The sequence below is a fragment of the Mustela putorius genome, unplaced genomic scaffold (assembly GCF_011764305.1).
Source record: "Mustela putorius furo isolate JIRA1106 unplaced genomic scaffold, ASM1176430v1.1 tig00000407_pilon_pilon_pilon, whole genome shotgun sequence".
Taxonomy (NCBI): domain Eukaryota; kingdom Metazoa; phylum Chordata; class Mammalia; order Carnivora; family Mustelidae; genus Mustela; species Mustela putorius.
In genome coordinates, this window is record NW_025421373.1 from 9,893,483 (window position 1) to 9,908,246 (window position 14,764).

A 14,764-nucleotide genomic window follows, 5' to 3' on the forward strand; every position below is an offset into this window, starting at 1 on the left:
TTGTGATCTATGTCTGCCAAATAAATAAATAAAATCTTAAAAAAAAAAAGAATAACCATTTTACAACAATGCTGCCTAATAGACATAGAATGTGAGTCACATATGTAATTTAAAATTTCGTAGTAGTCACATTAAGAAGAAAAAAACAGATAAATTGATTTTAATGTTTAATATAATTTATTTAGCTGAATACCTAAAATATTATCATTATAGTGTATAATCAATATAATTATTAATGAGATACTTTACTATTTTTTGGATCAAGTTTTCAAAACTCAGTGTATCGTTTATCCTCATAGCACATCTCAATTTGCTCCAGCTGCATTCAAGTCCTCAACAGCTATATGTCGCTGGTGGCTACCATATTGGAAAACACAGACTTACAATATTCGATTTTAAAACAGTGGCCTCATGAATGAATCAAATCACACAAAGCTTTCACTGAATGTAATTGGGATTATAGGACAACATGTTTCTCTGAAAATAATTAGAACCCAGTGAACACTGGGTTCTGGTCTTGGCTCTGATATTCATTTGGTTGATATGGGGCAAACCATTGGTTTTGCTGTGCTTCATTTCTCACATCTGTCTCAGGGCTTAGCTAGGTCACAAGGCCATAAAAAATATGACCAGTCCCTCAGTGCAGTCTGTCTCATCACCACCCAACTCCCTAGACCTAAGCCTGAGACCTGAAACACGTATGCCCACACATCTTACCTATCATGGAATTTACTAGAATGAGTCAGCCTCTGTAAGATTTATTAATTGAGGCATCACTAAAACTTGGGTTCTTAGAGTTTACTTTATGCATTTTGTCTTTTCCTCAGAGGTTATGCCAGCTTATGAGAGTGTTTTTCTTAGAATTTGAGTACTTTGAGTTACCTGATTCGGTTGTTTTCCTATCTGACCCTGGGAACCCACTCGGGGTCCAGATACTGGCAGTGGAGACAATGAAAGGGAAAGGCAAAGGGGAAGCCAGAGGAAGGACAAACCTAGTGGCTTATCCTTGATGTGCCCCACTGCTGTTGGTTTCGTCACTGAGATTTTATTCCAAAAAAAAGGGTTAAAAAAATTGAAACCCAGCCCTTATCTGACCTTTCAGATATTTGCCAAGGTTCACACACTCCCACCCCAGTTTTAGTGTATTTTTCTCCAATGTCATATTATCTCCCTTCATTTCACCTATTGATATTAAGGGTTTTTTGTTTTGGTTTGGTTTTTTGTTTTTCAGGGTTTTTTTTAAAGAATTGACCAGACCTAATGCAGTTCTAATAGAAACACCTTTCCACAACTGAGACCTGATGACAAGAACAAACTCAGTTTGACATGAACACCCTCAGTTCATTTCACTTCAGCATGTGTGATCTTGTGTGGGGAAGCAGCTGGGGGAAGAAGGAGACTTGCCTTTGCCTCTTCTGCGACCCACAGGTGGACCCCTCACCAGGTGACAACAGTTCCCCTGCCCGGCCGTGGAACACAGGATCCATGAGCATTCTGGTGGCTTTCTTCCCTGGTCTTTCTACTCAGAATCAATTCATTGACACGACATTAGCAGAAGATAGACGTTGACCCAGGCACACAGCACTAATCTTGAATGTATGTTTTAAAGCATAAAACAACTTTACTCTGACCTTACCCCAGATTGCTATAACAGCATCCAATGACCAAAAATGATTTCAGCAGCTAAGGTTGATTTGTGTTCAAGGCCCAGACAGTTTCCACCATTCACCCTGTTTTCTCAACTCAAAGCTGCATTTTCTCTTGCTTAAAAAATTTGCATATTTTCTCAGTGCCTGTTTCTGACTCACAATAAACAATGCCCAGACCTCCTGCCAAAAAAATGTCCAAATGCGAAATAGTTGCTATAATAGTCGTTTTTGTGATGGCAACTTTAAGCTGTGTGCTTTTAAATTATAATTACTTTTTTTTCCCTACAAAAGATGTGTATCTCTCTTGATTGCTGTAATTATGATTCTATACCAGCAAACAGTTATAAAAGATTCATGTCATCGCTGCGCTTCATAAAATCCATGCCCTTCAATGAGTTTCCTTGGGGGACTGTTTATGTGTTTGTGTTTAATTTGTGGCAGAGAAATCTAATGAGAAGCCATTAATCATTGAAAGCATATAAAAATTTGTGTCTTTAACTGAATAGGCAGAAGTGGATAAGCCAAGCCCATTATTGGCATGACACGATCTAGAATCATAGAATGTTAATAGGGGAAGCAACTTGAGAAAAATAATGTAGGCCAACCTCATCCTGCAGATGACATTCAAAACTGGGAAGGGAAAAACATGTGGTTTATTGACTGAAAACACATGGGAGCAAGAGCGGGGGACCCAAGATCTAAACCTGGACCTAGCCCCAAGGAGCGACAGCAGAGGCCAACCTGACTTCATCATTCATCCTTGTTTTCAAGGACGATGGATGGAATCCTTGGATCGATGAGGTGCCTCAGGGCCTACCTGAGGAAGAAAAAGGGAAACACTGAAATAGACCATGACATCCACCTCCCACCCATCTAGTTAGAGCAGCCCCGCTTGGGTCTATTTCATATTGTCAGGACTGAAAAAGAAATTGATTGGCTCCCCCCTCCCATTTTTAAAGTTTGATGTTTATTAATGTCCTTTCTCCAAGTCTTAGGATTATAGAAGGATCAATGTAATCTCTTAAATGTGTGGCCATGTTGTCCATTCCTTCATGCAGCAACTCTTCACTGAAGACCTTCTGTGCTGATTACTGAGTATGCGGTATACATAGACTCTGCTCTCAAAGAGCCCACAGTCTAGAAAGGGAAAGTTGCAGAACAGAATGGTAATCACTCTAGAGAGGTAAGCCCAGGGAGCCCTGGGAGCAGATCAGAGGTACAATCAATCCCTGTCAGGGATTGGAGGATGAGAAGGAACATGAAGAGGACGTGGAGGAGGAGGAGGTTTTTAGATTAACTTTCCAGAAGAAATAACAGGTGGTAGGCCTTCCTTTTAATGTCTTTTACTTTCTTTTCTATCTATCTCTCATACAAGCTACCAGGGACTTCTTTTGGGAAAAAAAAAAAAAAAAGTGAGAAACTAAAGTTCTTTTTTTTTCTTTTTAAAAATATTTTATTTATTTTTTTAAAGTAGGCTTCACACCCAACATGGGCTCAAACTCACAACCGCAAGGTCAAGAGTTGCATGTTCTACCAACTAAGCTAGCTGGGCACCCCAAGAGACTGAAGTTCTCGGAATTGTTGTGAACTCTTGTCACTCACTGACTGTAATCCTGGGCATACTGCTTAATCCCTAGGAAACTCCATATCAACATCTGGATATACAGGACTAGTAATAATAGAATGTACCTTAAAGCACTGTCACAAAGATTTAATTAGATAACACACGTAGAAGTCCTTATATATAACTAAGAAGCACTATATAAACGTTCGCTATTATTGCTAGCCCTCAGCCGAAAGCTGTAATTCCAATTAACTTACATGATTTTTCTCAACTAAAACGAGATTCTGGTCCTTCAGAAGTTTGGCAACTGGGAGAAACTGGGAAAAAAGCCATTTCACAATATGTCACCATTAATAGCAACAGCAATTGTGAAATCATCACTAAAACGTGGATCATCTTTAGTTTTAGTATGAAGAAAATGTATTCCATTTCTTTAAACCACCATTATATCCAATTCTTAGCTAACCTGTGATCAAATGGTTGGTATGATTTCTCACGAGGAATGAATCTCTTAGAGGACTCCCCTTTTTCTTCTTCCCCCTTACGTTGGGATTCTCTAGCCTTCTGCCATTGCTCAAACCACTTCCAAAGGTCAAAACACGAGAGTATATAAAAGGAAACTAAAACTAAAGTGGGCAGGCCAGGAGTGTGGGGAGTACACACCTCGTCTAATGCAAGAGGTCTCACTCAATGCCAGTCTATCCCTTGAAGAGCCTCAATATTGTGAGATGGTCTATATTTTTAACGTGGGTGTGAACTCTCCCAAATTGGTAAATGCTTCTCTTCCCCTCAACTTCCTAACTCAAGTCTTCTTCACTTCAAGGATTTGCATCAACCCCAAATTTAAAATCACTCCTGCACTTAAATCTTGTGCCTCTGTCTTACCGGGGAGTAGAGTTCAAGTTCTTTAATTTGGTGTTTCGGATCCTCTGTCAATGTGAAGCCAGGCACAGCTCCATCAGAGTCCTGGTAAACAGGCCCTTACACACAGTTCCCATAACTCCCTTGGGGTTCTCCCCTTGCCCACTGCATAATAGTTACAGTTGTGTGTTCGTGGGCTCCTTGAGGAAAGGGACTGCATTTGCAGCACAACAATTTCTCAAGGTTTGTTGAATGAATGAGTGAATGAATGATTATGGAAAAGGTTAATTATAATCCATTCCTAGAGCTGGATTTTTCAGGCTTCGTCTAGGTTTAAATTAAGTCCAATCGAGTTAAAAATTCCCACTAACCAGAATTCACCACGGATTTTTTTGTTGTTGTTGTTTTGCTTTTTACCTTCAAGTCTTAGAAAGAAAAAATTCAAGATAAAATGAAAGACCACCTATCACAAGTTCTACTTCTACTCTAACTACAGCTCTAGCATTTCTGCCCAGGTTAAATCAGTTCCCGCTCATGTCTTCACATTCTATAATTCCCAATTATAGGAGATCCTAAAACATAAGCTATTTGAATAAAGAATGACAAACTCTCTCGTGAAACATGTAATTAAAAATAAAAGTAGAAAACATTTGGTAAAGGTTAGAAATATTTTCTAATCCATTTTCTTCTTCTCATTCCAGAATGCCCTTATCTTGAGTGCTGAAATTTGATTGTTCTGTACTATGTTAACAGCACTTACTCGTTAATCATGAACCTTCATACTTCAGACCAATGAATGGAAACAGTCCATTTAAAATACGTTAGACTTGGTGGTTGTTACAGTGACATTTTTTTCCTCAAAAAAATAAAAAAGAATGTACGTATGGCATAGAATGTTCACAGAAGATTCTTGGAAGATTTTTCAAAAGAAGCAGTGTTTTGTCCCATGAGATTTTTTTTTCCACTCTGGAACACCAGAATTAATATGATTCCCTGGCTCGGTGACTCCTACCCAGAGTAGCTTTAAATGAAATCTGGCCTATAGAGACTTGTTCATAATTTCTTGATCTTTCACTTATTTCATATTTCTATAAAGGAAAAAATGTTTTGACACTTAAGGGTCTTATTTATGAAGTAAGGGAAAAGGTAAGTAGAAATGTGTGTTGAGTAAACCTAGGCTGCCCCAAGGGCATTACAGTTAACAGCTTTCCTAAAGAGAAAGTGGTGCTTAAAAGAAGTAATTCCCAATAGTTCCCCCCAGACTAAAACCTTGTAATTCAGATGAACTCTTTGCATCTCATTTAGTCATTCGATTTTTATTACAGCCAACAAAACTTTCAGTGGTGAATTACTTCCCTTCTCAAGGGGACACCAGACTCCAATAATGTCTGCGCAAACTAAAATAATGAAATGGTTTTTAACCAAGCCTTAGGGATTAGAAAAAAGGAAAAAAGAAAGGGCAGTAGGGCCTTCTCATCTCTACGCAAACCAAAGTGTGTTTTTTCTAGTCCTTTTTCTTGTCTATGAAAAAAAAAAAAACAGAATTTAAAAACGGAAATGCCACTTGGCTTGGAGCTCCATTTAAAATCATTTAAAGATTTCTCTCTTAAGCTCTCTTAAAATACGTGTCACTTCCACAAGAAATATGGACAAATTAGTCTTAAACCCATAGCTCAGATAGGACTTAGGGCAGTAAATAAGTGCTTTTGAATGTATTCATGGTGTTAAGAAACGACATCTGCTCCATGCACCTAGGCCAGAAGCACACCATAAAAACCAATAATTTTGTTTTTTTTTTTCCAATAATTTTGTTTTAACACAGAGGGTTGAAAAGCATTTTGTTTCATACTGTTACACTATGTCATCCATTTATAAGAGCTATTTAATGTTTCCTACATATGAGGCATAGGACTGGTTCTCGCCCTCAAAGAACTTATAATTCAGTTGAGAAGCCAAAGCTTAAAATGGTTTTAAAAAGACAGGATTAGCAGAAGACAGGGTGTAATTAAGTGTTAAACAATGTGGCCCAGATGCTAAGTGACCTAGGAGATCATAGGAAGTGGAAGATCCCTGAGGGCTGGGACTGTCCAGACTATATATTTTCAATAAACCCTTAAAATTATGCCAAGTTTAAAAGTCATTATGATTTGTTAAACAAATGATGCTCATTTGTAATTTTAAATCATTTACGCGATTGGCCAGTGCTTCCCAACCAGTTCGGAAGGGCATACACACAAGGGATGAAGCTGACAGGAGACATTATCATTAGACTCTCCCTGGGTTTGCTAATGAGGGGAAAAAACACACCTTCCTGTCGGATGACAGACACAAGAACTAAGCAGATTTTGCATGGAGAATACGAGATTTAATGATGAGGAATACAGAACTCTGGCTGTAATTTTTGGTATGGGTTTTTGTTTCAAACTTTGTGCTTCATGCTAAACAAGTTCTAAGTTTTGGAGCTGAGTCAGGGTTTAAAAAACTTTTTTTTTTTTTTTTCATTTTAAAAAATCTATTTCCACTACCTATTTTCCTTTTTAAGAAGTGGGCTAAAAGTGCAATGAGAATTTTCAATTCCTAGAACCAATGGGGAGGGGTGCTTTTTGGGGAGGAGACACTGAGCATCCTTTAATACTGAAGCATCTATCTGTAAAGCAACTTATCTTTTGAAATCACAAAACTTCCAGTGTGCATTTAGGCTCCTGGTCTTAAAATGCTTTTTACTTTATAGCTCAGCAAAGATCCTGGTCTCTGTGCGTTTCTTACCTTTCTAGACTTTGTAATTCAGGCAGCTGGAGCTAAATTAGATTTGTTATAAGAAGAGTTTAAACTGCTAACATAGGGACATGCCTCATCTTGTGTTTTGAGTAACTTTAGGCAAGTTTGCAGAGTTGTAGGAAGCATTTCTCTCTCTCCATGCTTGTCAAGCTCTGGGTCTTCCCAAGAAACGTCATTTATTTCTCCCAATTCTAAAAAGAAGGGCTCTTTATACTAGCTGTACAACCAGGCAAAAGAGCACACACTCCCATGCTTCCTTCAGGGGAGGAAACCTGCACTAATGTGGGATAATTACATGTGGTCTTAGCAAAGTCTCCTTTGGAACGTTCTAATCAAGACTTCCAGCTTTCTGAGCGTGTATGAGCTTTATTTTGCCATGCTTCCCGGTTTTGCATTCCTAATGAAAGTGAACTGACAAAGCGTGAAGTGGTCTAAGAAGCAAAACAAAGCCAGCAAGCATGCCTCTGGTGAGCCAAAATTAATCAATATTCCAGAAGCCTCGGCTTTGCTCCCCTCCTTCGCGGCGGTGTTTTCATTTCTCCCCACTCCCCCTCTCCCGGGCGCAGACTCCTCCCCTTTTCTTAAGTTGCGCTGATAGTAACTCGCAGCCCCAGAGCGCGTGTCTGCCCTGCTCCCGGCGCTCGCTGCTCCGCCGGACCCGCTGCAGGATCCTCCGGGTCACTGCCGCCCGCGGTCCCTTCCGCGCTACAAAACCAGGAAAGGTAAGTCTGACGCCCCGCGTTCCTGCCGGGCTTCGCTCCTCGCTGCCCTTCCCCGCCGGTGCATTTCCTTTCGCAGGCGGAGTAGCGAGAGTCAGCAACTAGCCATTTTGGTAGATAAAGTCCACGTTGGTCCTTTAATGTAAGGAGCGCGTGATGTCTGTGCCGTGTCCCCTCCGAATTTGAGGTTGAGTCATTCGGGCCGGATTGGGGGTAGAGTGTGGTTCCGGAGCTAGGAAAAAAAGAAAAAATCAAGGCTGAGCTGGTCTGCTTCAAAAATGACTGGAAAGGGAACCAGAGATGAGTGAAAAGAGGAAAAAAAAAAAAATCTGGCCACCCCTCCTTCCCTTCTCCCTAAACTTCTAATCTGCTGTGAAATCTCAAGCAAGCTGCGGGTTGTATGATCAGTGACCCCCAACCTGCAATTTTGTTAAAATGTCAGAACTGTTCAGGCGAGTCTTTTTTTCCACACTTGGATTTGCCAAAGGCTTCGGAGGAGTCTGCTAGAGCTTCCCAGTGACCTCCCCCACAGCCCCACACGCTGGCTGCTGGCGTTGACTTAGACACACGTCCACAGGCACCACTGATTTTTACTCGGATTGATCACGGGAAAGATTATGGATCACAAATCTTAGGAAACAGGAGGAACCCTTTGATTTCTTCAAAACAACTGATTTCCACCCAGGAGAGATGGACTTAGATATATTTGAATAACCTAGGAGCACTTTAAAGAAACTAGAAACCACATGCTGTAATGTTTGGCATGAAAATTGGATTCATCTCCTCTGTTGTAGAAATCCTAAATTTTGAAATACCCAGAAGTCGCTGATGGTTTCCTCAGGAAACTGCAGATATGATTGCCACAAAGACAGATACTACTTTCTGCTTGTAATAAAAAAGAAAATGAATGACGATTTCAGATCATGCATAGACGGGCTCCGTGATCTTTGCTTATTTCAGGGAAAAACAATTTAAAAATGACCCTGTAAAATTGTCAAATATATTTCTGAAGGCCTGTGCATATATTCTGTTTTTTCCTTAATGAGGAAAAGCATTACTTTATTATATATAACAGAAAGCTCTGACGGTGAAATATCAATATTTTCATTCATTTTATTGACCTGGTTATGCCTTCACCATGTACAGGACACAAGCCATCAAGTAATTATTGAGTGCTTCCTGTGCATTCAATTCAATTAGACATTTATTGAGGGTGAACATTGTGCAAAAAGCACTTGACTAGTTTGGGGGGAGAAGAGGAATGGGGACCGCTCAGTCACACTCAGGGATCTGATGAACCCTTTTATAGCCTCCTTGGAATGGGAAGGGCTGATTTTTTTTTTTTTAATAGAACACACAATTCTCCTATCTTCTTTTTGTTTGTTTGTTTAATTGCTTGTATATTCTGAACTTACACATATTTCTCACACGTGGTCCAGTGAAATATGCATATCCCAGCCCTGCAACCTGGCATTGTGGCTCTCTCTAGCCTTTGATTCCTCTTAGATGATGCAGTGTACCATCAGCTTGCCCTGTGTGGGGCCGCACTGATTTCTCACCCTGCAGGCTGTAACTCTTGTCTCTTCTCTTCTGGTTCTAGTTGTGTTCTTAACACCAAAGAGGTCTGACTTTCCGGGCGTGATTCCGAAACACTGAAGTGTAAAGAAGAGTCTCTCCTAGAGAAGTAAAATATGACTAAAAGCAATGGAGAAGAGCCCAGGCTGGGAGGCAGAATGGAGAGCTTCCAGCGAGGGGTTCGTAAGCGCACACTCTTGGCCAAAAGGAAAGTGCAGAACATCACAAAGGAGGATGTTAAAAGTTACCTATTTCGGAATGCTTTTGTGCTGCTCACTGTCACTGCAGTCATTGTGGGTAAGTTATTTGATAACCAAGAAAAAAAAAAAAGAAAAGGATCTCGTTTCTCTGGGGCATCTGGCTACCTGAGCATATTATCAGATGGACTGATTGTAGGTATTCAAAATAATAGTCTAGGCTTGCGTCTGAACTGGAAGACTTTTTTTTTTCCTCCCATTAAATGACAGTCTGTTGGCATGTTTAGAGCAATGTATGGTAAACACATGGGAATCTGAAAGAAGCATCATTAGGCATTATGCAAATCAATCGATTGTGTGGAGAAGGGAAACAAATGTTTTCCCATTTCGTGTAAGGATGAAAGAGTGATAATTTAATCATTAGGCCTGAGCAGTTAAATAACAAAACAAGCAGGCATGCTAGATTTGGCCACAATGTAATCATTCTATGATGTCACTTTCACATTAGTTTAGTTTAGTTTAGTTTCACATTAGTTTCATTAGTTTAAAATTAGTTTCAAACTAATTTATACAATTAGTACACCCAAAATGAGGTACGGGTTCCTAAGAGTAATTCTCTTCTAACTGGTGCTAACTTGAAGCTGAGTATTGTGCCTAGAGGTAGAGGCTGAGTCCCTTCCGTGTTTGCACTCCCCCATCCAGTGACTGGAAAGAGTAAATTGAGAAAAATCTTGACTCAGATCGTTTTCATTCGTATCTTGCCATAAATAGCCATCCCTTTTCTGAAACTTTTCAGCCTCTCACAAATGTAGCATTGTTGACAGCAGTCTGTACTAATAAAACATTGTTCTGTTTGACTTATTGATATCTGAAATTATCACTTATTGCTTATGGTGGCATCGATCCTAAGATAGAACTAAAGAAACAACTTACTTGGACTCTTTGACTGAACCAATATAGAAATCCCTAGGCTGGTAAATACATAAACCAATGCCATTTTTGTAAAAACTATCTAACATAAATTTCTACTATGTGGCCCAAAAGGAGAAAGGGGGATTGTGTACAGTTTTAATCTCTACCTTGGAGTTTGCCAAGATCTCCATCAAATATAAAGAGGTAATGACAATAAAAACTAAGAAAGTTTTGTAGCATGTAAAAATAAGTAGAACTTTATCCCCAAAATTAGGATTCTTAAATTGGACAAACAGGAAGACAACAGAGGAATAGTTTGTCACAAGACTTTAGATATATTCCATTTCAGCTTCTTTGGCTCCTTTTAGTAATTGTTGGGGATTAATGACCGTTCAACTAATTTTGGAGATGTTCAAAGAGAAAAGGTCCTGATTGACTCAGGGAAGCAATGGCTTGCTTTAGTAGGTTCCCAGGTTTGTTGTGGGTTTTGTTTTGTATTGTTTTATTTTAAGATTTTATATATTTATTTGAGAGAGAGAGAGCACAAGCGGGGAGAGGAGCAGAGGGAGAAGCAGGCTCCCCACTGAGCAGAAAGCGCAGACTCAAGGCCCTATCCCAGGACCCTGGGATCATGACCTAAGCCAAAGGCAGATGTTTAACCGACTGAGCCATCCAGGTGCCCCAGATTCCCAGATTTAAGCACATTCCTGGGGAAAGTATTTCAGCCCGGTGTCATTGTCTTGGAAGTTAAATGGTTAATGGTTGAATGATAAATGTTAAATGGTTGAATGATAGTCATCAAGCCAAACAGTAGCTGCCAAATAATAATAGCAAATGTTTATATATTATTCCAACCACTTTCTAGGTGTTTTGCCTGTATTAGCTTACTTAATCCTCAAACAAGTCTGTGAGTGAGCAGGTGGGTATGATTAGTATGGTCTTTGTTTTATAGATGAGAATAATGAGCCTGGAGAGATCAAGCAACTTGCCCATAGTCATGCAGATAGTAAATGCTAGAGCTGAAAGTCAGGCTCAGGCTATCCAGGCCAGCCATCCTGCCTTCCTGTTCTGTGAACTAGTTGGTGTTTTGTGAGAGATGCCGGAAGAGAAACATTGCGAAGTCTTCGTAGAGGGCAATTAGCAAACAATGCTAGATGCATTCCCATACCATTGTCATTTACTATATTATATGATTTACCCAGTTAAATCCGCAGAAAACTTATAATTCTCCTATACATGATTAAGCCGCATCCCTCTCGTTCATTGAACAAAAATACTCATTTATCCTGCAATCCTACACCCTTAATAACAGAGCTCAGCAATACTGAAGTATGTTCGGAAAAGATGCAGAAACACTTGTTCAAAACGGCGTTCTAAACACAAGAGTTCGATTTCTAGAACAGGAATGTTTCAGTTAAAGAATAGAGGAAGGGAAAGTAATAAAACCCGCACATGGGAGGCAGACTGGTGGAGAAGCAATTTCCTAAGCGATTACAAAGACAAATCTCTAATAGTAGGAAGATAATGCCAGGATTTAATAGTCCATTTTCTCTACTAGTTCTGGGATCCTTTCCTAGCCCAGTGAGGACCTAACATTTGTGAGAACCGCAATGAGTTGGCTGGGCCAGGGTAGATAACTTGGCAGGATGTCCTCATGGTTGGCTTTACTAATGGAAACTGAAGAGGTAGAAGTAACAAGAAGGCACAAACAAAGAAGCACATAAAAAGAGCTCATTGACAGTCAGAGAGACCACTGAGTCTACACCAAAGACTTGGAAAGGCAAATAGACAACTTAGTAGCAAACAGACTAAGGAAAGAAGGAAGACTCCTTGGGTTATCTCTTGGTGTGTCTTCCATTGAGGGCCCAGTGGAAACAAAGGCACCATTTAGCTTGTCCCTGGGTACCATGTCTACATCAGCCCTAAAAGAATAAAAAGAACATGTCTGGACTTCAACTCTGTAATCTGTTTGCTGCAGCAATAGGAAAAAAACTGGGTAGATGCTAGCAAGGAAGAAGAAAAGTTATTTTCCCCAAAGAGGAGATGAGAAGAACCAAATTCTTAGGTTTGAATCATTTTTAATTTAAAAAAAAAAAAAAAAAAGACCTACTGTCTAATGTCATTTCTAAGTGATGTCAAAGTCTGAATGTGCCATGCTCTTACAGAGCAACGTAACAGGGCACAAATTAGCAACCTAAGAGAAGGCATTGCCAAGTGCTAAGTCCCTTTAAGAGGGTTCATTATTAAAGCATTAGATAAAGTGTCTCCTAGGGCTGTTGCAGACATCTGTCTGACAAAAACCACACTGACGAGAGTGGTTACTATCTTTCTCTCTCCAGGAAGCACTTTCTCATTTCATACTGTGGTAAGTGGGATGAGAGTGGCTTCAGACACCTCACTAAAAAAAAGGGAAAGTCCTTTGTTGTGCTCAAGTCACACAGAATGCCCATCTTTCCATGTCCAGGGAACGAATAGCACAGTAAAAAATGAAATCTCAGGCTAAAAATTTTTGCAGAAATGGGTCATAAGACCAGCTGCAAGGGGAAGGAAATTAAACAGCATCGCATAGACTTGGAGGGTGGTTTTACTTGAGGGAATTCCCGAACACAGAAACTAGCACCTTTCTCTGTGGTTTGTCTCTCTCTCTCTCTCTCTCTCACACACACACACACACACACACACACACACCTTTTTCGTTTGGGTTGTCCTTTATATGGGTTGGAGAAAAATTGGTGATTTTTCAGAAAAGAAAACATACTGACTCAATGTGTATAAAGCATTTCCCACCATTCCCTAATACTCTTCAGCAATGAATGTCAGTTGCACTAGAATTCAGTGACGTCAGTGATATCGCTGAAGGATATACAAGAAACCGGCCATGTGGCTGCCTCTGAGATGTGGGAGCTGGGTGTTTGGTAATGGAATAGAAGGAATATTACTTTCCTCTAAATAAGTGCTTGTATGATTTGAATGCTTTTGCCACATTTGTGTATTGTATACTCTTATCTTTTGTCTGCTAAATAAATGTGTGGTTTTGTTTAAAGTTTCAGGGCTATTCAGCAATTTAACAAATACTGAATATTGGGTATCTGGCCTATGCTATGCCTTGGGGAGTCTCTGCCCTTAGGTCTTTTAGTAGGAGAGATGGATAAAATGAGATGACAAAGGAATGGACAAGGTTCAGAGGTAGTAACAGGGAGTTTTAAAATTTAAATTTAAAAATTTAAATTTTTAAATCTCTAAACATTTTTTAAGTGAGATCATATTATCCATATTGTTCCATGTAATATATTGTTTTTGTGTTGTTGCTTTAGAGGTTCTGCTTTCTTATTAACACCCATGTCGGGGGGTGGGCACCTGGGTGGCTCAACCAGTTAAGCGTATGCCTTTGGCTCGGGTCCTGGTCCCAGGGTCCTGAGATGGTTGCTCAGCAGGGTGCCTGCTTCTCTCTCTCCTCTCCACCTGCCCCCCAACTCATGCACTCTCTCTCACTCTCTATTTCAAATAAATGAATAAAATCTTAAAAAAAAAAAAAAAAGAAAGAAAGAAAGAAAGAAACACGTGGGTCCTAGATGTATCCTGTGGTGGGAAAGAGTGTGGGTGTGGCTTTTGATGAAAGATATGCCAGCTGTACGATTTAATAGCTGTATGATCCTAGAGCAGGTGTTGAGCTGCTCTGAGCCTCGGTCTCCTCATCTACCATTACACCTATTATAGGCATCGCAGACCCTTACACCGTGTGCCAAGCACTGTTGTAAGTATTGTTCACACAGGAGCTCAGTTTAATTCTCAGAACAAGCCCGGGAGGGAGGTATTCTTATTCTCCTGTCCCAGATAAGGAAGCGGCTCAGAAACTTCTCCTGCTACTGATGCATATTGACTGGGACTCAAATCGACCAATTGTGGTCCTCCGTTTAGACTCTTATCCACTCTTCCCAGAGCTGGTCCCTGCCCTCGGGTCATGTCCCTTCCTATGACATCAGTTAGCTAAGGGTGTGTTCTGACCCAAGGACAAGAGTGAGGGAAAGGAGGGGTGACATTGGGACCGCAGTGCCCGAGGCAGCCCTGCGTTCAGTGGCGGCCTGCTCCTGAGCATTAGCGAAAGAGCGGGACAGCAGGCCGCTGCTCCCGTTTCTGACTTGGTGACTGCGGGTGCCAGTGCTACCAGTGGGGGTAGAATACAGGAAGAAGACCGTGGCAAGAATGGGAAGGGTGACGTGTTGATTTTAAGATGCGAATGCCCCAGCAGAGGTAGAGTTCAACAGGCTCGCTCTGCAGGGAAATTTTGGAGGTATTTTGATATGGAGACTGAACCAGGGTCTGTCTTCTAGTAGGTTCTGTCTTTGAGCTTTAAACGAATGATGATCGTGAAGCAGGTTGTGCTCCTGCTTAAGCTACTCTGTAAGTGAGACTCTTCTCAGAACCCTGTTAACTCCAGGGCGCTTCTCTGTGAATCTCCCAGAAATGCCATAATGGTACTGTGTGCCTTGCGCACATACACATTATCTA

General features: G+C 40.5%; 1 protein-coding gene across 1 annotated transcript in view; it reads left to right on the forward strand.

Moving 5' to 3' along the window:
- The first annotated feature begins 7,431 nt into the window (after positions 1-7,431).
- The window catches only part of SLC1A3 (solute carrier family 1 member 3), a 76,561-nt gene continuing 69,228 nt past the window's right edge, over positions 7,432-14,764 (forward strand). The window contains exons 1-2 of the mRNA XM_004738004.3: positions 7,432-7,574; positions 9,172-9,443. Of these exons, the coding sequence (XP_004738061.1) occupies positions 9,263-9,443 (181 nt within the window). The 5' untranslated portion in view covers positions 7,432-7,574; positions 9,172-9,262. The remainder of the gene's footprint in view (positions 7,575-9,171; positions 9,444-14,764) is intronic.